This window comes from Papilio machaon, chromosome Z, assembly GCF_912999745.1.
Source record: "Papilio machaon chromosome Z, ilPapMach1.1, whole genome shotgun sequence".
NCBI classification, from domain to species: Eukaryota; Metazoa; Arthropoda; class Insecta; order Lepidoptera; family Papilionidae; genus Papilio; species Papilio machaon.
Window position 1 is genome coordinate 7,724,444 of NC_060016.1, and position 25,359 is coordinate 7,749,802.

Here is a 25,359-nt window from a genome sequence, read left to right on the forward strand (position 1 = left end):
TTTTTTTTTTATAAATAATTTGGATAATAACTCCATAATATTCTTAAATCTATAAAAAATACTGAGCAACATTGATTTCGTACAATGATTTTAAGTAATTAGAACAACTGTCGATGTTAAAACCAGAATAAACACAATTTAAGTATAATTTAACGAAATATTTTCATTATACAGAAAGTAAAACTATATCGAAATATGTGTATCAAAATCATTAATAAAAATTAAAAACAAATCTTTAATTTCCCGAAAGAGAAATTGACAAACATATCTCGAAAACAAATTTGCTTGATAGATCTTATAAAGGAAACATACACTTTTGCCACAGTGAAAATTCGATAGTCCCTAAGGGTTTATGGGCAAAGTTGCGACCCAGATTGCACGTGCTTTACCTGAAACAATAAAAAAAAATGATTTTTAACATAAAAACATTATACGAATCCACAATATCCTTTCTATTTACGAAGTCAACGTATTTTAAGATAAAGGTCTCCTCTATAAAGAATAGCGGTATTTAAATTATCGAAAAAAAGACGACCCGAATCGATAGCTGTTCCGATTCTATCTCGCCGTCGCCGGTCAGCCCTCCGCGGCGTTCACACATAACGGCCGAAAAAGAAAAAATCCAAGCCAATCGAGATGAGGTGACGAAACGTTCAGTCTCATTATCTGAGAATTTATTAACGAATCGGTCGGACCGGAAAACCGAAATGTGAAAGAAATAAAAATTCGACCTCGCCCGCGGTCATCTTAGCTTTGTACGGCGTCAATGAAAAAAGAAGTCGAACAGGTTAGCCGGGTAAGTTGCGACTGAATGAAACAGGGAAGGACCCGAGGATCAACAGATAAGAGAAAAGATTAGGCTGTTGAAAAAAGTAAAGCGGCTTTAATGCCGAGGTAGTGTTGTGAATGAAGAGGCTCCATTGAGATCGCGCCCACGCACGTTCGTCGTGCGTTATCTGGCTCGAAGGACCAAGCGCTGCCGAGTCGACTCCTCTCCTCACTTTAGCCACTCCGTGAACAATACTCATTGTGCATTCATAAATTAAAGTTTTTTGTCTTATGGACTTGACTATTCTGGCTCCGTATTATTCAAATTAGATATAGTGAACAACAGAATTAGGAATAGGTGTGCCCCGAATAATAATAAAATTATTTGTACCCTTGCTAGGCATATAATTGTATCATACTTAATTCTTTTTTTATACCGTTACCTTTTTTCTTTTAAACCTCTAACAGATCGTGATTTTTAACGGAGACTTAAATAAACCTGTTAAAATATTTAATTTAATTATATTATATAAATATTCCAAATAAGCAACGAATAATGAACGAAGTGAGCTGGAAATAAATTATATTAAAGAATGAAGCTCCGATTTAGTAGCGATATTATTTGGGCAAATAAAAACGATACAGGTATGTTACTTAAGCAGAAAACAAGAACAGTCGATTCGATTCGTTCTTTTTTCACTCCTTAAAAGGAATGCCGCGATAAGGAATTATATTCGCGTCAAGGAATCCGAGGGATAAAAAGGCGTGAAAACGAAAATAATACAAAAGGTTATAGATGTGAATTTGTGAGCGTTTGGCTAAAACAGAATTCTTGGCGCAACCGCCCTGTGCGGTGGCTGCCAGCTCGCGATTTATTGTAATGAGACGTGGATGCCTCTGCCCCTTCTTAGAAATCCCTCGAGGACTCTTAGAAAAATGCTCCTAAATGATCCCAAGTGAAGATGAATAGAATTTGTCTTCACACGATGCTGAATAATCTAGCTACCTATTACAATGTTTCTATTAATTTATGTATTTATTAATTAATTATTAATATCATCAGTTTAATAATATTTGATCTTAAAAGGTTATATCGGCACATCACCTATAAACTATCGAATTTAAGAGTATGAGTAAAAGTTGAGCTTAATTTATGCCTAAACTTTATAAAGATAAACCAACGTAATTAAACTGACCCAAATAAATTGACCAACACTATCAAACTTTAGTCAACTACTAAAAGTTTCATATTTTGAAGAGTAATTTTAGATGAGATACTAAAGATGGTTTATGTCCGGTGTAAATGCTAACTTAATTAGTTTCTTTTTTTTATTTCAGAAAGCGTCCGTTTCGTATTAGATTGTAATTTAGGCAGGTCAGCGCGGTTACGTAGGTGTACGGCGCGTCCCGGTGACACTGACAAATGACGTAAGATTGCAATCTCGCCTCTCTCGCCCTTCCGCTTCGCTTCCATTGTTTTCAATTACCGACATGACACCCCAACGTGAGTCTGCGCCGCCATCTTGCAACTATATGGCTTCATCGATATCTTTACTACGATCATCCATTTACGGCCGAGTCTCTCATTTACATGGGACTCCGGAATCGGGCGCTCAGCATCATCAATTTGAATCAATCAGTAACTCACCGCAAGTGGCGCGCGGTCCGCGTTCAGACGGCTGACACGAAACCGTTGGAGTAGTGCGAGCTGGAATAGGAAACATTCACTCTTTTCACGTGTTGTTGCTTTTTTTATATTGAAAAAGCTAGCGCTTGACCACGATCCCACATTTTTTACTTGTTGTTTTTAGAAACTCCTACTAACTCAAATTTTAATTTAAACGCGCGGAGACCTTAAATGAAACTAAAATACAGATATAGAAAAGCAATAATAACCTTTTATAAAACGGCTTAAATGCGGCTGAGCCTTCGTTATGATGTGGCTGGTTGGGCTGATGATTATTAGCGTGGTGGGGGTTATGATAAGGATCACGCTGCGGCGACTGCTGGTGCCTTGGGAAGCAGTAGCCGGAGCCGCCGCTGCCAAGAGGGTTCGCGACGCTTGGTACTTTCATGTTGGGCGGTGTCTGCGGCGGCGTATCGGTTTGTACATCGGGGAATGCCGCGGGATGTACACACGGATGCTGGCCGTACTGCCCACTGGGGAAGCCTCCGTAGCGGCCGTAAGCCCCACCGGCCGGGCTGGCGGCCGTTGCTGGCAGTGCGAACCCGTTAGCGCTGCCGTCGACGGGTGCGGCGCGCTCGGGCCCCGGTCCGTACGCGTGCTGCGGCCAAGGTTGGGCGGCCGGCGGGGGTGTCTTGCACGCGGCTGTGTCTGCCAGCGACCAAATCTTCGGCTTTGATGCAGGTATTGGTACTCCGCAATCTGAAGGCCCACGTTTCGATTCCTCTTTGATCCCGTAGCCGAGCAGCTGATGATGCATACCCTGCAGCAGCTCATCGCTCTTCCTCTCCTCATCTGTAAAGATTACGCATTCATTGATCATATTTAATGTTCGACACGCGTGACAGCAGATTACCGCTGCAGAGCAACTATCGTAACGACAATAAAAAAGCTTAAATCGTTTATTTCGCAATCGATACGTGTGTCGGCGTGACCGTTACACCGGCGACGTAAGTTTTTAGTTGTAGCGGAGCGAAATCTCGGGCTCCCTTCGGGAAAGTCGTGTGAAAATACGTTTGTCGTGCAGTGACCCATTCGTTAAGTGGTTATCCGATTAGCGAAGTGAAAATACCACTTTGGGGCGCGGCTCCCCCCGGGCACGGCGATCCCTTTCGCATTTAAGCCGAGCATTTATTTCGCATTTCCCGGCGCGCCTGCGGCACCACACTTCTCGCCGAGGAATGTGAGACCCACACAATTAATGGTCAACCTTTTCACGCTGTTTTTCCTATATCCATATTAATAACAAATAGAATATAGATAAATAAATATTTACATACGATTCATAACGACTACAGATGCTTATTGTAGTGCTCATCAAAAACTTCTTGAAGTGAAATTGTGAAAAGTAGATATATATCGTTTCAAAAACATACATAATATTATGAGTAAACATAATTTATAAATAGCTTGAATATGTTCACGTATCATAAAATTAAATTCCATCGTATATTTAAATTAAGTTGCAAACGTATAGGTAACGTTGAGGAAATTCTTTTAAAAGATGAAATTTCAAAAAAAAATACAACAATAAAGTTAAACCGACGGTCGATTGTGGTTATTGTGCAATTACCAAAAAAAATGTTTATTCAGTAAAATTTTATAAGTCTTTAAGTATTATCACAATGCCATTTTGTGTTGTAAAGTGGGTTTCGGAGGGGCCGGCGCGGCGCGGCGTGCGTAATGAAATTCAGAGGCGCGCGCGGGCGGGAGGTGCGAGCGGTCGACTTCATTCTCTTTATACCATTTAATGCTGACTGCTCATAGCTTTTAAGAGGGGTTATCCGCGTTGCCCTTCACTAGGGATAAATAGGGATGCCACTGATACTCGGTGCGAAGATATTTATCCGGCAAATTGTTTTAATTTTCATTGTATTAATGTAATAAAAGGCCACAACGACGCAGATAAGATGGGAGTTCAACGATGCCTTAATACCTTAATGTAATTTTCGTTACGTTAATTTCTAGGCTATCAATTAATGTATACCTTTAACCAAGTTATTTTATAAAAGCGAGTACTTCTTACACGACTCTTTACTTTATTATATCTTTACTGAAAAATTACTATGTCTTTTCATGATATTGGTATTATTTTAAAATTCAAGTTAAAGTGTTTATGTTTGTACATTATATTTTTATCTAAATGTGAGTGAAACAGAGAAAAAAAGTAGGGAAATTGTGAGTATCGTCATTGGTGTATGCGCAGAATAGATTTATCTCGTCTGCAGGCGACATCGCGAGGTCGTGGAAATTGTAACAGGCCGTGCACTCAGCTCCGCGCCGAGCGGTTTTCCCCTTTAGTCACCAAAGCCGGGGGCGAAGTGGCGCATAATAAAATGCGTCTCGTCCTCGAGGGGCGCCCCTGAGCCCTCTAAGACCCTCTCTCTCGCACTCCGACGCAGCGTGCACTTCATAGGAGCTCACTTCAATTTATTACTTCTCCGAAACACACTTGTTTGTGTTACTTCTGCACTCGTTTTCCATTAACGCGCACGGGATTAATATTTTGTTTGCGACGCGCGCTTACGACTGAAATTAACATTTATTGGTGGGGTCCGAATATGTGCTTTTATTCATGAGCGGCTTAGCGCGGGATAGTTCTGTATGATTGTTTGTCGACGACGGCGGGGATCGCGTGAGAAAGCTTTTATATTGGCTTTGTTTGCCGTGACTTAAAATGATATATTACATGTCGCTTACATTGACATTTTAGTTTGGACGCCGCGCCGCAGTGCGCGAGGAATTTAATGTTTTGTTTATTAGGGATTAATAGCACGCACGATGTTAGTAGTAAAGATCTTCGACGTCGCTTGTTTCAATGTTATTTTACTTATAATGCTGTAATAAAAGTTAAGTTTACATCATAGTTCACAGGACTTCTTATTTTCAAAATTAAATATAACCTTAAAATATATGTTTGGAAAGGTTAATTATATTATATTTGAGTGTAATAGATTATTATTATTATTATCACAGAAAAATTTCCATCTTATTAACCTACACTTATCAATATAAAATGTAGAAAAATTTACTCAGAGTATTCCGCAGTTGAAAATAATAATAATATTAAATATTAATATCTGTTATATTTAAATACGTTTGAGAGTGCCTTTGTGATGTTGTTTACGTAAATAGAGGTATATGTATATTTGATGAGTCCAGCTTAATAATATCAGTAGATTGTTATCAAATCACTTTAGAATATTATTTCATAACTAAAGATCGTTTCATCGTGATATTATTTTTTTATTAAAATAACTTTGAGTAATGTAAAAAGCATCATATTAAGTAATAAGTATGTACTTGTACCTCTAACCCACGTAAGGATATTTCATCAATATTATCGACACGGTTTCGATAAAATGTAAATACCTGCATAAACCTGTTCATCGAAAGTGTGAAGTATCCAATGGTTGAATACTTGTTACCTTTTTTTGAGAGACATTTCCAGTGTTTTATATTTGGCGAGACAAAGCGCTCCCATGCATCTCGCCACTTTATTGTTGCCGTTTTATGACCCCGACTGCCGCTACTCGAGACCACGAATTAAGTACACTCCTATCTCGACAATAGTCGGCTTCATTAGACGACGTGCGCCGCGCGTTAGGCGTGACGCCCTCGCACTTCCATTAGGCCCGTGAAGTTTGCAATGAAAACACTCTCGCTCCAAACCATATTTATTGTAACAATACCTACTTATAATTTATACGTCGTTGACAACCACGACTAAAGCCCTCACGAGCGGCCTCCCACGCCGCGACTGCATTTTATTGCAGTCCGATTTTTGTGACGTCCATAAATCTATTTCACGTTGCGCCCTGAGAATTTATATAATGATCGAGCTTCAAAGCACAGAAAACTCTGAGAGCACCGTTCGATTCTCATCGGAATGTTATAAATCCCCGAAATCGTACTTACTTAATGTTTTGTTAGAATAACCTCATAAAAGAAACGATCCACGAACTCGACAAATCCTTTGGCAAGAACATGAAGTAGGGCAGATCGTCAGACAAGCTCGCTGCTACCTCCGAGCCCCTTGTAGCAACGAACGGAAGAAGCGTTATATGAAATTTGGTCCCGGGCGCCGCCCACTTTACTACGAATAGGAAATCCGGGAGCGAGGAGCGGTTACGCACAGTTACACGCCTGAGACCAACCCCCCCTCTACCCTTCGCCCTGAGCCTGCCCCCCCTACCGCGTCTCCCGCGCGCCTCCTCCCTCCTCCCAGCTCCTCGCCGGTTGCCGCACACCCTCCGGCTCAGCCGGGTTATGCCAATTCACTCGACGATTTATACACCGACAAAATTAAAGCAATTTAAAACGTTTAACAACGCCGGCTCAATTCGGACATGAAAATAACACGCATCTACTAAAGGTATATTAACCGAAAAAGCAATTCGCATTCGCTGTTGCAGATAAAATCATACATTGCACAAAACACTACATGAAAATACAATTCGCAGGGTGATATCACAACAGAGGGCGCAAAATTGGATTAAACATTATACCAACAACCGGTAGTCAACCCGTTAACTGTGTCTGAAAACTTTGAATTGACTACCGGAAGTTGTTTTAATAATCAACTCAACGAACCTTTGTGGGGTTTGATTTTATCTTCTTGATCGTCTTTTTCTTTCTCCTCATCTGACAGCATGGTGTCGTCGTCTTCGTCAGTTTTGTTCTTCGGCTCCCAGGTCATTTTGTTTTCTTTCTTGAGGCGACGACGTGCGTTAGCAAACCACGTGGACACTTGTGTGAGCGTCATCTTTGTTATGATCGCCAGCATTATCTTCTCGCCCTTGGTCGGGTATGGATTCTTCTTGTGCTCGTTGAGCCAGGCTTTCAGAGTCGCGGTTGACTCCCGCGTTGCATTCTTCCTCCTGGCTGCCAAATCGTACCCAGCTCCATATCTGTCAACAAACACACGTTTATACATATACCTAATGGGATAGAGAGATATTACGCTTCCGGCCTTTATGCAACGCATAAAAATTTCACTTTTCTAACAGAGCCACGTCGTTAAAGGAGACTTCATCACTAATAAGAATATATAAATGTTTAATATCATTAATAATATTGATTTTAATAAAATTCATTGTCATCTAGATATATAAAGTAATATTCAATTGCCGTAAATTATTATTATTGCATTGAAACATGAAATCTGGATGTCATGCGTCAAGCGGTTACTAGCGAACAATAAACTGGCTTTTGAACTCGCAACAGATAGGCGTTTTATTTGAGGCAATAGATTTCTCGTAATGGCAGCAAAAATAAAGCCATCGCGGCACCGAGAGCTGTTCGGTACAGTTTTTAGGGCCCGCCATCCCATTTGAATGCTCATTTTGAGAGTAATTGTGGCGGAACGTTCCTTTCCCCTCCTTAGCTTACCTGACTTCGATTTCGACAACATGACAAAGGCGCGGTCTGAGGGGCCCAATAAATAGATTTCTCGCGTAGGAATAGTTAAAAAACGTCCCATGTCAGGGCACGTTCACGCAAATTGCGGCACTCTCGGCGCTTTTTAAAGTTTACTGTCGCAGCAATTCAACAAATACATTTCTCTGATACTACACCGTAATATAATAGATAAAGGACTGTAGTATTCACTGATACTCTTTGATGAATTTCCTTTCTTTTTTAAAACAAAAAGAAAGAATAGGTATTTACTATTTTAATACTTAAGCTACGTCAGCGTTTCGCAAAGTATTTATATTAATTTTTTTACAAGTCACAAGCTCAAGTAAATGTTTTTTTCATTATTTCCTAAAACTATATGTACCATACCTACCTATACCTATATTATTTTATCAATATACTAGTTTTGTCACTACAAAATAAGATTGTTGATTTCATAAACAATTGCTAAGATGGATGTGTGGTGTGACAAGAAGAGATAAAGTTAAGAATGTGTATATCAGAGGAAGTTTGAAAGTAGCGCCAGTTATCGAAAAATTGAGGAGCAGAAGGTTAGCGTGGTTTGGACATGTTATGCGGAGGGATGATAATCATATAAACAAAAAGTAATGAGATTGAATGTGGATGTCTATAAAGGTAGAGGAAGACCAAAGAAAGTATGGATCTAGTGTGTGAAAGAGGATACGCATATGCGTAAGAAGGGGGTAAATTCAGATATGACCGCTGATAGAGATGTATGGAGGAGTAGTACATACTGTGCCGACTCTCCATAGGTATAGGGGAGGTTGATGATGATGAAACAATTGATAGGACTGTAACCTTTAAAATTAGAACAGATAAGCGATGATCTAATTTAATAAAAAAATATAATTAAATTGTTTATCGCTTAAAATACTTTATTATGAAGCTGTCAGTGTTTGTAATGATCTTTACTCACTCATAAAATCTTATAGATATTTGCATTTGATGAGATGTACTATTAGGTTAAATTTGTAAGGTACTCGTATAAAAGTCTAATGTGAATTATGGACTTTTCAGTGCGATTTTAAAATTGTAGATGTAAGAAAAGTTATGATATTTTGTGGTCTTTCATATTCCTGTAAACCCATGTATTGAATTTCCACGACACAAAATCGCGCGATAAAAAATAGTAATGCGATTTAGTCGCAGCGATGGTGAATCGGTTGTCACCGACAGAGGGCGGTCCGGTGTCGATGCACACCGGTTGCAATTGCACAGGGCGGCGCAGCGCAGGCGTGTTAACGTGGGCGTTGTGGTGCTATCGATTGCGAGACGCCATCTTGCCGGACAACACCGGTATTACAAGTCGGACGGCCGGCGGCCGCGGCGGCATCGTACGCCGATTTTGCGGTTTTACTTCGGATCTCGGATTATATGAAGAGCTCGACTCAAGTTTATTTGCCTGAATTACGTACAGTTTTTATATATTCTATATCTTTTTATATTTACTTTTCTTTGTAGCGGGCATAGATGCAAGTTATTTTATAATAGATTTTGTAGGTTATATACGTAGTAGTATGGCTTAAAAATATTAAGTTTAGATTTTAAATCTTAATTAGTATTTGCTTACTTTTAAATTAAAAAATGTTTACGTATCCATGTATTTATTAAGCAACTTTAAAAAGAAAATTCTCAATTAGTCCGCATGTTTCTTTTTTAATTACGCAAAAAACTCTGCTGCTTTAAGATAGGTATACAAACTCAAGTCGACTATTTCTGTTTATAAACTTATTCTTACCTAAATATAAAGTTTAGACATACAAATTGATAATTCTTCCTAAACCAAGATAACAAATTACAATATTTGTGGCTATGTTCAAATTCAACTCTTATTTAATTTTGAATATAGTTACGTTTGCTATATTTTTATATATTTGATCTTAACTGAACATTACAATAAACTTAGGATTTAGCTTTTAGTATCTACTAATATTTAATAATAAATTTGTATTTGTACAAACTTTATAACATAACTTTCAATTAGAATCAACGATATGAAGCAAATAATACAGATAGAAGATACATATTTTCTATTATTTTTAAATCAATCATTCTAATGCCAGTTAAATCAAGCTTTAATAAACATATAAATTTGCCTATAAAAATGGTAATATTATAAAATTAATTAAACTCAAAAACTATGTAAGATTTATTATAATTTAAATAAATAAATATAATAAAACCGTACAGTGTAAATGCACGGAAAAGATAAACACATTTAATTTAGATAGAGGTTAACATTTCTTAAATGAACTATGTGACATTCGTATAAATAAAAATATTATATTAGCATCTGTCTGAAGAATATATTTAGAGAGAGCGTCTGAAACCAACCCGTATTAGTTATACACGAATAAGCTCTTGAAAATCCTCTGCGGTTAACAAAGACGGCTGGAAACTAAAAACTCAGCGATTTAACGCGCTTTCATCGTTTTTCGAAGTTAGACAAAGTTAACTGAATTCAGCGCTGAAGCAGCTACAAGTGATGTTTATTTCGTAAGCATACTAATTAATTTAGACAGTCCACTTAAAGTCGAGCCCGCTTTTACGTTGTGTGGTCGAAGCATTTGCGTTATTTAGATAAATATAATAGTAGTATAGTATTTAAAATTGACATGTCGTAGCTATTATGAAAGATACCGAGAAATTTCTTTCTACAGAAAACTTTTCTCAAATTACACCAGACTAAGCGAGAAAATGAAAAATTTCAACTTTATATATTTGATATTGAAATTTCTTTGTTTTTATATTTCAGTATTTTGTGATATTGTTACTAATAATTAAAAAAACATACCTTATTAATAAAATACATTAATTTAAAAACTTAATTAAATATTTTTTCTACTTCAACAAATACAAATAAAGATGTAACAATAAAGTAACTTTTATGACGTCAAAAATAAACTACAGGTATTTTAATTTCTGTCCGCATTTAGAGAGTTCTTATAAACATGATTATTACACCCTACTTTAAAAAAGTAGTGTATATAATTATCTTCCAACAACGGAAATACTCTATGCTTGTTAATTTGGGAACGAAAAAGAAACGTTTACGAGACACATCAATGTGTGTGTGCGCACGCGCATGTGTTTGTCCGACAAATGGACGGATTAATTCGTTTTGACATTTCCTGCATACGATAATTCCAAATTTAAAAAACTTACATGTCTTAAACATATGCGTTATTTAAATAGCCCCTTTATAAATTTGAAGTTACACAGATTTCCTTTTAGGCACTGAAATTATGACTTACCGCTCGAGTTTATATGAGAGAGATGTAATATTAAAATAGAAATAAATTAGTCTTGAATTTGTTTTGAAATATGGGAGAATGAAATGATTCCTACGTCTTTTGATTAATAACTACGCTATTTTTAAATACTTTTTATATGTTTTGCTTTTCAACATTAAGCTATACGGCATTTCACAAAATATTGAAGATATGTAACATAGTTCTGATGTTTCGAATTAGTGAGATTTACTTAGTTAATATTGAAGGATCGTTTAGATATCGATGAGAAGTCTAAAACTAAAACCTCTTCCATTTTATTCTGAAACGGCAAAAGTCTACATAGACACTAAGTAATTGTACGTTTGTAATTATTTAAAAATTATGTTCATATAGATTGTTAGTATACATTTATACTTATAGTTGAAAAATATAAAATAAAATTTCTTTTGATGGTGAAATATTTTAATTGGTAATTTTCATTTCCATTCCACATATTTTCAATATCAAATATGCTTACAAATTACGTAAAATTAATTATGTACTTTTTAACTTTAGCCCGTTGTTTTTTTAAAGCTTTTAACATTTTTTATGACTAAATACAATTTTAACCAAGTATTAATTTTTATTGAACCAATGTAAATAACTTTATTCTTAATAGATACAGATCAGAGTAATGAAATAGATGAGAATGGAAGTAGGGAAAGCTGCGGTTGGGCGGGCGGCGAAGGCTACGCTACATATTTGAGAGAGTATGCGTTCGATTCGCGGTATCAGAGGTTTACGATCTGGTCGCTTGGGGGAATTGTGGCTTCTCCGCACCCTCCCCCGTACAACGAACCTACCTCTATGTACCCGATTCCCGTACATAAGTACAACCTCCCCACGCCGAGGGAGCCTCGGGTCGTTTCGAATTAGAGCCGAGAGGCGAGTAACCATTTCACATACATAATTGCTACGAGATGAGTACATTTGACATAATATACAACTGAGCTTGAGTGATGTCAACTAATCCATAATCATGCACTGACATTAATTATCTAGACCGTTTAGGCACCGCTCAAGCGTTGCGAAGTCCGAGTTAATACCGTGTCTCAGTACAGTTAATCACCGCGATAGATTTATTACATACCGCTTGTTGGTTAAACCAAATAATGTGTTAATTTATCAAAGAAAATCAAGTCGATCGTAAATCTTAAAGATGGAGCCGTTTAAATGTTACGTATCGTTAACAGAAGTTCTTATTTGGTTGATTTAAAATGTAACAGCCCAAATCGTTGGCACAAAAATAATGCGGGAACGGCGGCTGCCGCTCGGGGCGCCGTAATTTCCTGCGTATTTTGATCTCAATGGTACGTTACAAGTGCACCCTCCTCTCTTTTCTCTAATTTTTGTACTTTTTCTGTGCTCGAGACTTGTGTTGAAAATAGCTGAGTAATTTTTCATTTCGGTGTGCGGCGGGCGTGGCGGATTACAGACCGTTCCAAATAATACTCCAACGGTACCTCAACTCAAGTACGCCTACGTCGCGTCGCGCACAACTTTTGTTGTTTCTGCAAGCTTTTCGTACTTGTTTCTTTGTTTCATTATTTTTTTCCACCCGGATAACTTACTGCGGCTGCCGTTACGTTTTATGAGCCTCGTATGAAGTTTTTCTTTTCAAATGAATATACAACAATTTTGTTCGCGATCGTATTTCATACTTGCAACATGAATTTGTCGTTTCGCGGGCGAACGCTTGTTTTCGCTTATTATAATTTATGACAGTATCGCCTGTTAAGTTGTTTGTGTAAGTTGTATCGAGTAATAAATTATTGCTCAGGTAACGGTACGGCACGGTCCTATGTGTGGGACGCGTAGTGAACAATTGTGTGCACGTATTGGAGATGCAATATATCACGATGTATTTTCGTGCGCCTCCTGAACCGATGCTATCGCTCCGTCTTTTTTACGCATAAAAACTAATGTCGCCTCTAATTATTTTTAGATTATAACGCACCGCTTGCTATATATTACGTCCAACGGAGCCGAATTGTCAGCATAGTTCCGCTTTGATGTATCATGATTTGTTTTTATTTCCAGCCACTCCCAGCTTAATTCATGAGTGGGATAAATTTTCGAGTGCGCTGTGAAACTTGCATTTAATTGATGCGCCCACATTATACGCTATTATAGCAGCACCATGATCGCTTCTGTTGATGTATATGAATATTATAGCTTGTGGATACGGTTTGTTGAATAAAATACGGCGAAATGCCATTTTATATATACTGAAAACATCAACGCAACGGGTTTCGGTGATCGAGTTTTCGATGAAAAACTATGAATTGATAAAACCCCGCTCGAAAATGGTTACGGGTGTTGGTGATTGTTCATTCCTGTTACACTTACGGCGCATTGTAGTCCGTGCGAGTGAGAAAGATAGGCGAAGAAAAACTGGGTGTGGTGCCGTGAACATTTGTCCTTTGCAGTAAGTATATACTTCTAAACATAGGGCCTGTTAGTTGCGTGCGTTCGTCCCCCGACCCGCGGCACGGTGTTAATTTGAAAAGTATTATAAATGCCTCATTAAGGCTTTTTGACATATTGTAGAAAAACTTTAAGCCACGCACCTAATTGAATATACACACAATAGGTAAACAGAACAACTTTTTTTTCTTGTCACATATTTATATTTATTTTGAGGGTCCTCTTTATATAGAAGAATAATTAATTGTTTAAGTCGAATCTTTAAGCTAATTTGTGAAGTTTTCATGAACGTTTAGCCTTATTTACTTTACTGTTAAACATTAGGTACAATATCTTTTTAAGTAGTAATTAGTAATTTATGAACTATATTTTATTTATTATTTGTCAAACTTTCCTTGTTCCAACGTCTTGCTCACATTAAGAGAAGGCTTATTTCCAGGACACCTAAAAACCCTATATCTTTATCTTTCCGCGCTAGACTTATGGACATTATTAAATCTATTGAAGAACTAAATTTTAAAGCATAACTTTAATTTTATTTATGTTAATTGAAATAAAAATAAAAATGTTAATTTAAATGTGTTAATTCCGGCAATAGAAGCTGACCACTTTGTTCAAAATTTTAATTGTAACAAAATGTAATGATAAATAAATAAAAAATGTCAAAAAATTAAATGTGTCATTAGAAGTCTCCTAAAAAACCGTGGCCATATTAGAGTGCATACAAACAAGTACATTTAAAGGACACATATGCACAACAAACATTAGCCATTAAATTCAATGCGAATTGCGAAACAAACACGAGCCTTTCGCATAGCCATCTATTAGAGTGAGATAAGACCCGATAGGACGGTGTTATGTTAATCCGTGTACGTCGCTGGCTTTATCTAAAGTGGCGCGAGCTGGTCGTGGACCCATGGGACTTACCCGTAGGCAGCTAGCGTGGGGTCGTAAGGGTAGTAGCCGCCCGAGGGTTGCAGACCCGCAGACGTCCAAGCCGACATCTCACCACCGCCCTCTTTTAACGCGTACGGGTTACTCTGAAACATAACACCTGAGAATGAGTATCAAATATTGTTACACAATTTCATTTATTTATTTATGCATTACATTGAGTTACAAGATTCATTTTATCAACTTTATATGGTTTCAAATGTATTGGGTAAATATTTTGGTAATAAAAATAGATGCAATATACAAATTTAGTGTCGAAAATACAGGTGTTATTGGTATTAAATTCACAATATTTTCCAATGAAACTGTTCAATGACCACCTTCAAAATTTATTTATATGCTATAAAACTGGGCCAAATAATTGGAGATATTGTCCAATTAAATACAACCAGACTATACAGAATATACATAGACCTTATATCATCAAAGTTACAGATGTTTTTAAGAGATAATTATGTTCTTTTAATAACTCTAATACAACAGAAGTTTAATCAACGCTCAGACAGTTCAAGTACAACGTTTAACAAAGCATGATCCAAAGTGGATATAAATCACAACGTATAATTCCTTTCAGTCAATCGGCCTAACAAATACGCTGGCTTAAATTTAATTAAAGCCGACTTAATAAAAGGGAATAAACACACGAACAACAATAAAAGTCCCAAGTGTACTGGCTGACATATCACTGGAGCATTTGCATAATGTATGGGTACAGAGGGGAAAACTATTAAGGCCTACGGGGCCCCGATGCGTGATAGTTGTTTAACTGTGAGCTAGTGAGTGCGGGAGGGAGAGAGGGCGAACCGACCCTCTTTACAAAGTTATTCGCATACATTAGGAGCAACTAAATTAAAAGTGTGAATGATTCCGCGCCTCGGGATAGCAGGATAGCGACCCTTGTTTCTCTCCCCCGACGCGTCTCGCACAGTCTTCCGATAATAAAACGAAATGCATTATGATACATATGGAGCACTGGTTGTGAGGCAACGCGATAACTGAATAGAGGTGTCAGCCCTATTTGTCGTCCCCTTGCTTTTAAACCAAGAGAAAATTGCGTGAGTCTATTGTAACAGTGATTTTCTTTTGGTTACGTGCTAGTAACTTGGTTCACGTTATTAAAACGTTAACGTAGTTAGCGATTACCTTGTATATTGTTGACGTAAAACACGTTTTTTTCAATGATTTTTATTGAAATAACTGTAATGATGCTTTAAACGTCCGAAAACAAATGCGTTCTTCTTGTTATTAAATAATTTAAAGCTCTCCTAGAATTTCAATGTGTTTTAAAAAGCATTTATGTTTCTATTTGATACGGAGAATTACTATACGTGAGTTACTATTTATTTGATATTGAGTAAAAAGCTTTATTTTTTGTAAATAAAAATGGTACCTATAAGTATAGTACACTATAAGTTTACGCTATACTTATAGCGTTTTGTTGAAAAAAAATTTGAAATTCTTAAAGTGCAAAGTTAGCTTTTAATAAATATAAATAGGGGAGAGTTGGATACTACGTGGCTTGAGTCCTTAGCATTGTTGAAAAATGGACCCTCCACAGTTTTCCATCAGCATCATTAATATCTATAGTTGTAGAACAGAATATTACGATTTCGCGGTTTTCCCTCCGGCGAATAAGCCGGTGACAAATTCACAACGACAACTCTTTTGTGGGGCCGCGATAAAAATTGCGCTTTTCCTGTCCATAGTAGCTGGGTGTCCGCTAACTATGAGTGATGATTGGCGCGCCCCCCGCATTACCGACCCCTGTCAGACACGTGTCCGAACGCGCTTTCATTATAATGATTGCGACATCGAAATCTTTATACTTCTGAGGTCGACTTTTGCATTTCAGACTCAACTCTACTATAATCCGCTTCCAAAAATTGAGTAGGTACTTACTTGTAATTTGGTAGCTTTTCGTTTTTTGATTGCCTTAATTTTGTTATCAGTTATCTTGAACCTTTCTTTACTTATTTATTTATCTAGCCTTTGCTATTTTAAATGTTATAGTATTTATTAAACGAAAACGGTACAATATAATTTGTAATCAAAAGTATTTCAGCAGTAATGTTATTCTTCCTATTATTAAATCACGTACCGCCATCAATAAAAAAGTAGTTTATGGCCGATTTCGGTTTCACTAATTACTCGGGCATTTTTATAAGGCTCTTTAACAACGGGGCCATTAAAGGGTTTTCTTTGTTTGTTTTTAGTACCTATTAACAAAGGCCATGATATCACATCGGAGTTTTGGTCTAAACTGTTATTGCAAGTTAACTATGCGATAAAACTCATTTATTAACCCTTAAAAATCTTATCCGACCCAATTCACCCCCTCTCTTCCGTAAGACTGAATCTAACAACATTTTAATCAATTCTCCACAGAGTTCGCGAGTCAGCGCGCCAGATAGACTCATTACAGCTACCCCAAATAAATATAAACAGTAGCAAAGGGGACCGCCCCACTATTAGCGTTATTCACACGCGCCGCTAGATCCATAAATAAGAGCCAACTACGACCCTTGAAGTGAAAGTAGAAAAAAAACGCAAGTTCACGTCGCAATGATCCACGCGGCTCATAAATATGCCTCGTTTATTTCATTGCATTAAACTGGTGATAAGTTATTTGACGGTTCATAAAATACGGAGTTAGGAGGCGTGTGCTAGCGCTCGGCGCCCGGCATGGCCCGAGGCGCCGCGGCGGCCCGCCGCTTTGCCAAATCGACGCCTCTCCATCATTCCCCGCCTCAGCTTCCTGGCGGCCTGGCTACCGTGCGCGTCGGTTTCACTTGGGGGTCGTGTTGTGTGATACCATTTTCTGCTTCATAAAGTGCTCGGATAATGATCGCTATGAGGATAGCAAGCCAACTTCGATGTACTGCCGGAGTTGTGAGTTCCTTTATACATAGGTACGTCGCTTTTGTATACACTCATCCTACTTGATTGCTAATTCTAAAACTTGTTAAAACCACCAAGGCTACTACAAATGATGACATATGAGAACTGTACAGCATTGAGCAATTAAAACTGTTTACACCTTATTTGGTACTACGGCACCAGAGAATAGTAAATGTGTTAAAATTTTGATCTTTTTAAAAATCATTTTTTTTGTATATCAAAAGGTGAAAAACGAACGCCGAAATAGAGAGGCGACTGTTGTCCATAGACATCCGCCAATGCAGATGCGTTGCCTACCTTTAATCTACGGAGCAGGGGACGCACAGAAAGAGAATGCGATCCTTCCTATGCGATCCCTCTTCCACCAAATCTACTCTCCTCCCATCCTTTCCTAATAAGAGAAGGGTGGGAAGGGAAAGAGGACTAAAATTAGGCTTCCGGTATCACACTCTTCAGACAAAACGCGGAATTGCTTAAACTTCACGCCTGTCTTCTGTGTGGTCGTGGCATTTCACGGGTCGATCCGGCCTATTTGTGCACCCAACAAATATTGACCATTGTCAGATTCGAAAAATTAGAGGTTTTACATTTCGCATTACACAAATAAAGAAATCGTCATGTGTTTAATATTAAAAAAAAGTTATTTAAAAGTGAATTGGAAATGTGAACCAAAAAGGTGTAGAATTCCTTTCAAACAAACATTGATGCTTTCCACAGATAAAGTGAATGCGTGTTTTAAACTTTATTTCGCTGCAATAATTTATAGTTCCGAATTGTAAATAAGTATGAAAGGTGGTCGGCGGTTCATGTGTTATCTTGCCAGCTGTGTCACCGCGGGGTATTAGGTTTGGCGACCTTTGCCTTGCCTACGTAATACAAGAGACTAATTTAACATTCTTTATTCAAATTATCAATTCTGGATCACATCTGCCTAATGTTACTGTATAATTTAAGTAAACAATATAAAAAAGTATAATGATGTGTACATCCAGTCTCTATTACAATTTGAAACAAATGTTTGGGTGCTTAAAAAAGTAAAAATTAAAAACACTTAAATTAGTATTCAATCCATCCACGATAAAATACCGACCGGAAATTTAACTTTAAAAATGGCTATTTTCGAATATTCAACATGCTGCGATTCGCTATCGAAAGGTCTATTTTCAGATATTCAATAATCAGAGATTTCAAATTTCATGTGACTGGAAAATTAATTGACAAGACTTCACGTTTTGGCTTGTTACTTCTGTTATACGTATTTGTTGATTGAAGAAATATTAATCTAAAGGGTTTAAGAAATCAAGCTGCATGTTGAATATATAAATCATTTTGAAACATTTGAATTGCCTTATAAATAGTAACTTTGGAGGTAATAGAACTTAAGGAACGTAAAAGCTTATTAATTATTTTACTAATATTATATATGCGAATGTTTAGATGGATGGATGTTTGTTAGAAGGTATCTCCGGAACGGCTTGATGAAATTTGACACAGATGTAGAACATTGTCTTGAAGAATACATAGGCTACTTATGATGTTTTTTTTATTCCGCGCGGACGGTGTCGCGGGAGACAGCCAGTATATTATAAAAGAACATACTGTATAGTGAGCATTATTTTTTGTTCTTTGTCAGGAAACAGATTATAGAGCAACAGCAATACGTCAGTCCAGTCACACAAATAGTTATTTGCAATAAAGATTTCCACTGATCTATTCTATTAGATACCATGTTTTTCATATTTACTAAGAGCTATATAACTAGGAATGGCACGAGCAAAAAAGAAATCATTGAGAATTATTCATGCCATAAAATAATAACGATACTCAGCACGACTAGCAAAATCCGAAAGTGAATTGTAGCGAGTGGAAAAAAAGAATGGCTCTAAGTGGATAAAGAGCGAATACAAACGAAAAAGTCATTTCATGCCGCACGGTGGTGACGCTAACTATGTCCGACAAGGGATTTTGTAGTCTCCGTAATAAGATTTAAGAGCCACATTTGCAGGACAGGAAGACAACGTGGCTAAACTCAATAAAGCTTTTCCCCCAAATAAGCCATAAAACGAGCAACGGCCGCTGGCTCCGGGTAGGTATGCTCCCGTTCCAATTATTTGTTTGTGGAGGCACAATAATTTTATTTTACGTTTTATTTAACATTTATTTCGTTACGGCAATTTCACGGGTATCAGAGAGTTGCTAGATTGTGATTTAAACGGAATTGCTTATTTTCCACTTGGGTCGCAATATACCCACTTGATTCGTAGCGTCGGGTTAACATTATTTTATAACGCGTGATATTGTATCCTGTTATCCACTCGATAACTTATACTATCGAAATATAATTGACTGTCTTTTGGAACACTTTAACATATTCTTTGCTTTTAATATCTGCAGTATGTTTAGAACAATATACCTACAGGTAAACTAAAGTGTGAAGAAGTAGGTAGCCTATTTATTTTTATATTAGGGTGTACGGTTTCATAGATCGATTCGATTCTATTAATCTGTAAAGGAAGTATGGATTGAGGGCAGGTGTGTTGATGGATAGAGGTCGGCCGCATTGCGACGCTCTATCGGCTGCCCATAAATAAATAAACAATAAACTGGGATTAAACAAGTCAATTGGAGCTCAGACGCAGACAATGTGCGGTCACGTTTAATAGCCGTGGCCGACGGTAACCAATCGCGGCCGTAATTCAATGATCGTAAACGCTCGCAATGATATCAATTAGACGGGGTCCCGAGGCCGATAAAGCTCCGCTTTAATTAGGAGAACAAACAACAGACGGTCTTTAATGAGGCGTGCGCGTGTGGAGGGCGAGAGAGGTAATTAGGTCGGGGGAGGCCGCCCGGAGTGATCAATTATTGAAGCTGTGTGATTGATGCGGCCGCGGCTCGACGCCTCGCCGACCACCATCTCAATATCGAACCCACTTCTTATTCACTCGACACTTTTATAACACCAGTCATACTTGTACAATCTGGATAGCAATTTATTGAAGTTAAGCGATCTGGATTTTTTTTAAACTAGTTAGTGCGAAACGAAAATTATTTTTTGTAATCTTTACTAAACGGGACCATTTCCGCTCTAATCAAAAGCAATCTAGGTATTAAACGATTTAACAAGTCCAATTTATAAGTCGATGGGTATGGGTAATTTACCCATTGTACCCATTCCCATCGACTTATAAATTCGCTTATCGCATATACCTGACGTCGCGCTAATAACCGTCATTGGGGGACACTGCAGCTGAAAAGGACTCGACGTATAAATTACATATGAAATAAGGACATTAAAAACCATTTAGAGTAATAGCTATTACGCTATAGCTATGAATAGAGTGAATAAATTGTATGTATTTTGATACAGGAGCGAGTGTTAGAGGTGTCAGTGTTAATGGCGGCAGGGGAGGTCGGGGCGGAGAGGACAATGCGCCCCCGGAGCGCTTTTGTTGCTGCGGATTCCCTGCCCGTGACATCTGTCCGAATTGCTACAATAAGTCGCAAAAAACTCACTCTAAACTCACTATAAAGCTACACTTCTATATTTTCCAGCGAATGTACAATGTAAAGTGCATCGGACAACAGACGTCTTCATCGGAGCTATTGTGTCACTGACGTATCATTTATTTTGCTGAATTAGGGACCTCGATGTCCCGGTGGTCCTTTACTGCGACCGAGCTTCGGCAGCAATTGTGTCATAATATTATAAACGGCGTTAAATTTTGCCATTTCAAGCCAATTGTGCTCGTTTTTTGTATAGAGTATCCCTGAAATTATTCTATTTAGGGGACAGAGACAATCCTATTTTATAGCGTTTAATCATTCTGATCTTTTATAAGTCTTCTCAATGAAAGATAAATTATCATTTACGTATTTTATTATACAAACAGTTGGGTTTTCTAAAAAAATATATTACACGTAATTGAGTTTACTTTTAAATTGTGATTTAAATTTTGTTTTAAATGATACGAGTTTTCTTTGAACTATATTGTAAATAAATACTTTACATATAAGGTTCATAATTAATTACAAGTTTATATAAATGTGTATTAGAAAATTGTTTTAAATAATTAACGCATAAAAGTCTCCTCGAAGCATCTAATTAAGATATATGTATGGACTATAATTTAATTTGTTATTTAAATTTACTTTTGAGTTCCTTTGGGTTATATAAAAACATGATAAGGGTTCTGCTTATTTAATTTTTATTTTGATAGAAAAAAACTAATATACAACATTTTCTAGTATAATTTTGATAAATTTCATATTTAAGGAACATTGTCAAAAAAATAGAAAATTTCTATTCATTATGATAATATATTATATGGCAAATTGTAACGTAACGTTAAAGATACAACGCATCAAAATTATTACAAATTAGAACATAATAATAAGGTATACAATTACCTATCTTAAGTTAAATCGACACCTCATTTTTTATTCGATTAATGGGATACAATCGCCTCACAAGTCCGTCCGACGCAAATTAAGACGATCACGATATTTTTTTAAACTTCCGGTTTAGATAACGGTCAGAATAAGCACCTTTGCCTTGTTAATGTTCAAAGATCGCTTGGTGAATGCGACGTCTGATATAATTGTTTATTTTAAACATGTCGGACCCCTCGTCCGACATAACATTTTCAATTAGTCTCACATTAGGCCATTTCCTCGGCAGACTACTGCGTCTTACGTAGATAAATCTTTAATGTACTGACGTAGAACAACATCGATACACACAGTTCCGGTGTGGGATGAAAGATTTTGCCCAGAGATTGCTGTCGCGGTTGTGGAGGCAGACAAGATATTTTATAATAGATAGTCTTGTACACAAGCCTTTACACTATCAGTAAATAATCGAGTACGGAAAGAAATGAATAACAAATGATAAGAACATACTGATCTACGCAACCTTTATATATTACAAGTAGTTGTCGCCTGCGACTCCGTTCTCGTGGAATTTATAAAAAAACTTAATTTGTGCCCAATGTGTTCTTCCAGGCTAAGCCAAATTTTAGCGAGATCAATGCAGCCGTTATGGAGATACCTTGTAACAAACATCCAAACAAACGTCTAAACGTTCGCATTTAGCAAGATAGAATATTGCTACAACCTTTACATTGTTTTAATTAGTTCGAGTTCTTGTTTTCAATTAATGTTGAATCCCGTGTTCAACAAAATGCTTTTGTTTCTCTTTTCTGCAAGATGTGTTTCAAACATTTATACTAAAGCAACTATGATATAACTACTATGTAATTGTATTTATTAGTATCAAAACCGCAATCGTATCCCGATTGTTACTCATCACTTAGAACGACTTCATCATTCGCTGCGGTCACTCCATTGCCGTTACGAATCGTGTTCAAACAATAGTAAATGCATTTATCCTGACCATTGTTTGATTTATAGCGAAACCGTGTTGGTAATTTATAAGAGGCGCGGAGCGAGGGCGCCAGCCGCCGCGGGCTCTGCGGGGCGCCGGGAAATCGGGGGAAAAGCCGAAGATTTATTAGCGGCCGATGTGCTGGACGCGGTTGACCACGGCCGCGCTGTTTGTCCAGTCATTAAAGTCGGCGGGAGCGGTCGACGCCAAGATGAGTATATTTGCGGAGTAATTAACGCTTCGGAGGTGAGACGAGGGTAGCCTGTCGACGCTTATTGTTTACTAACGATTATAATACAAAATTGACATGAGGCGTTGCGCCGCAAACAATTTTATTATTGTCCTAAGCGCGCCGCTAGTACGCAGCGGAACGGAGCAGAGCGAGTGCAATGCTATCTTCACTTGTGAATATGGCCGGTAGATAACGTTACAGAAGTGTGGGGATATCGTTGTACAAACACGCACGGTGTCAATCACGGCGAGGCGGTGCCTTACAACATTTATCGGTTGTCACATAATCTAAGTATAACACATTTATGTCAAATCGCCGATGTACCTAGCGATAAGCCCACCCACGCTATGCCGTTGCATCATGATGGCGGCTGATATTCTATATGTAATGTTTGCTGTAGGACGACTTAGAGGCTGGCCCCGGTAATAACACAAAATGACATATGTTGTTCGTAAATTTAGCGCAACAATATGAAAACATGTTATTGTGTCGATTTAATGAACGCGTGTCGACAGTGAACGCGGTTTAGCATCAAATACATTATCAACATTGAGTTTTACAAGTTAATTAATAATTAGCTCGTGTTGTACTACAATTCGTTAATAATTTTGAATTGATGAATTATATTTAAGCTCATCAACTTACAAATGACCGTTTACATAATAAACATAGGTGATTTGATTTATAGAAAGATGTTTTAAACAGAAGCTCATTTAAGGTGTACTGTAATAGGTATAGGTATATCCGTATCTTTTCTATCGATTTGACTTTAACTTTTAACTAATGGTATAAGTTTCTACAAAGTCTAAGTAAATTGTCTGCATTCATAAAAGGAGACTGTTATTTATTTTATAAATAGTGAAAAATCATAACCTACGTAAATATTATCTCCGTTCTAAACTTAAGCTAAACACATCCAATCCCTTATTCAAATAAACCTCTTAAACTCTCCGAACGTGTCACATCAGTTTAAATAGATAACAGAAATTAGGTAACAGACCGTAACAAAGTGTACTTCAATAATGACCCTTAAAATCATTGGGTTAAGAATCATTTCACTACATTCGACTTCTTTAAAATTGCTCCCTCTTTTCTCCCGTTCCAACTAATTAGAAAGGAAATAAAATAAACCTGGTCGTTACTTAGAGCAAGGTCGCAACTGGTTAATTAATTGGCGAAAGAGTGATGGTGGTGGGGCATTAGACGACCCAGAGTGCAAGAGTAAATACGATCACGACCCTTTCAATTTACGATGCATTAAGAAACGTGCTGAAAAAGAAATAGAGATGCGCAAGTAAAATAAAATATTTTAATAAAATATTTTTTTTTGTCCGGACAGGAGGTGAAAACAAGCATTTAATTTTTTAACAGTTATTAGGTCATTGGTAAATTGCATATGTCTTTTTGTTTTTAACGCCATCTTTCGATTGGGATATCAAACTGCCGTGTTAATATTTCGCAATAAAAAATTGCAAATAAAAAAGAACAGAATGATAAGCACGTGGTAATCTACGTAACGTTAATAGAAGCAAACGTTTAGAATTTCACAATTGCATAGAATACCTTATACGTGTAACACGATAATTGCGAATGTTAGATATTTAGTAAGAGTATTCATCGATTTACACATTTGTACCGTAACGAATTAATTATCAATTGTAACTAAACTTACGTATTTTAAATAAAAACATATACATACATAGGTAAAATACGAGTAACTTAATGCGATGCAACAACTATTAAGTCATTTTTATTAAAGAACGTGCTCTCTTCATAATATATGTAAGTCCACTTGAAAAACGTGCCTTTACATAAACTATTATTTAATTCACTAGACGATATATTTGTGAGTTCATTAATATAATAATACATATAGATATAATATGCAAATGTTGTGACGAATGATAAGTTATATTCATACTTAATTAGTTTAGATTATTTATATTCTTTTTTGCATATAATGCGTAAACATAAACGGAATTGTTTTAATATATATTTACAATTCTTTGTAAAGAGACGATAAAGAAATTTCTATATAAATTAATATTGACCAGATTAAGATTATAACTGATTAATCAAGACAACCGCTATTGTAGTGCGCTGGGTATAAAATTGATAATTAGATCTGAGTTCAAACTGCAATGATTAATGTACAAAACGAACAGTAAAGACGGACCACCCATGGGGAGTAGACGGCTTAATAAGACCCTCATTAACACCTTAATGGCTATTCTCAATTCGCCTGATTTCGCTCGACTTTTATTTTTCTCTGAGCCCTCCCCGCGAGTCGGCTGCGCTA

The 25,359-nt window shown here is 37.0% G+C and overlaps 1 protein-coding gene across 3 annotated transcripts in view; it reads right to left on the minus strand.

Annotated features, from left to right (window-relative positions):
• Positions 1-250: 250 nt before the first annotated feature.
• LOC106717325 (homeobox protein araucan) overlaps positions 251-25,359 on the minus strand; it is an 82,406-nt gene continuing 57,297 nt past the window's right edge. For 2 of the 3 annotated variants that reach the window (XM_014511174.2, XM_014511175.2), the window contains exons 3-7: positions 14,518-14,630; positions 7,046-7,362; positions 2,665-3,247; positions 2,417-2,476; positions 251-389 (exon numbers count right to left, since the gene is read on the minus strand). In XM_014511174.2, coding sequence (XP_014366660.1) covers positions 2,440-2,476; positions 2,665-3,247; positions 7,046-7,362; positions 14,518-14,630 — 1,050 coding nt within the window. In that variant the 3' untranslated portion in view covers positions 251-389; positions 2,417-2,439. The remainder of the gene's footprint in view (positions 390-2,416; positions 2,477-2,664; positions 3,248-7,045; positions 7,363-14,517; positions 14,631-25,359) is intronic. The other variant, XM_014511176.2, reaches the window with a different exon arrangement.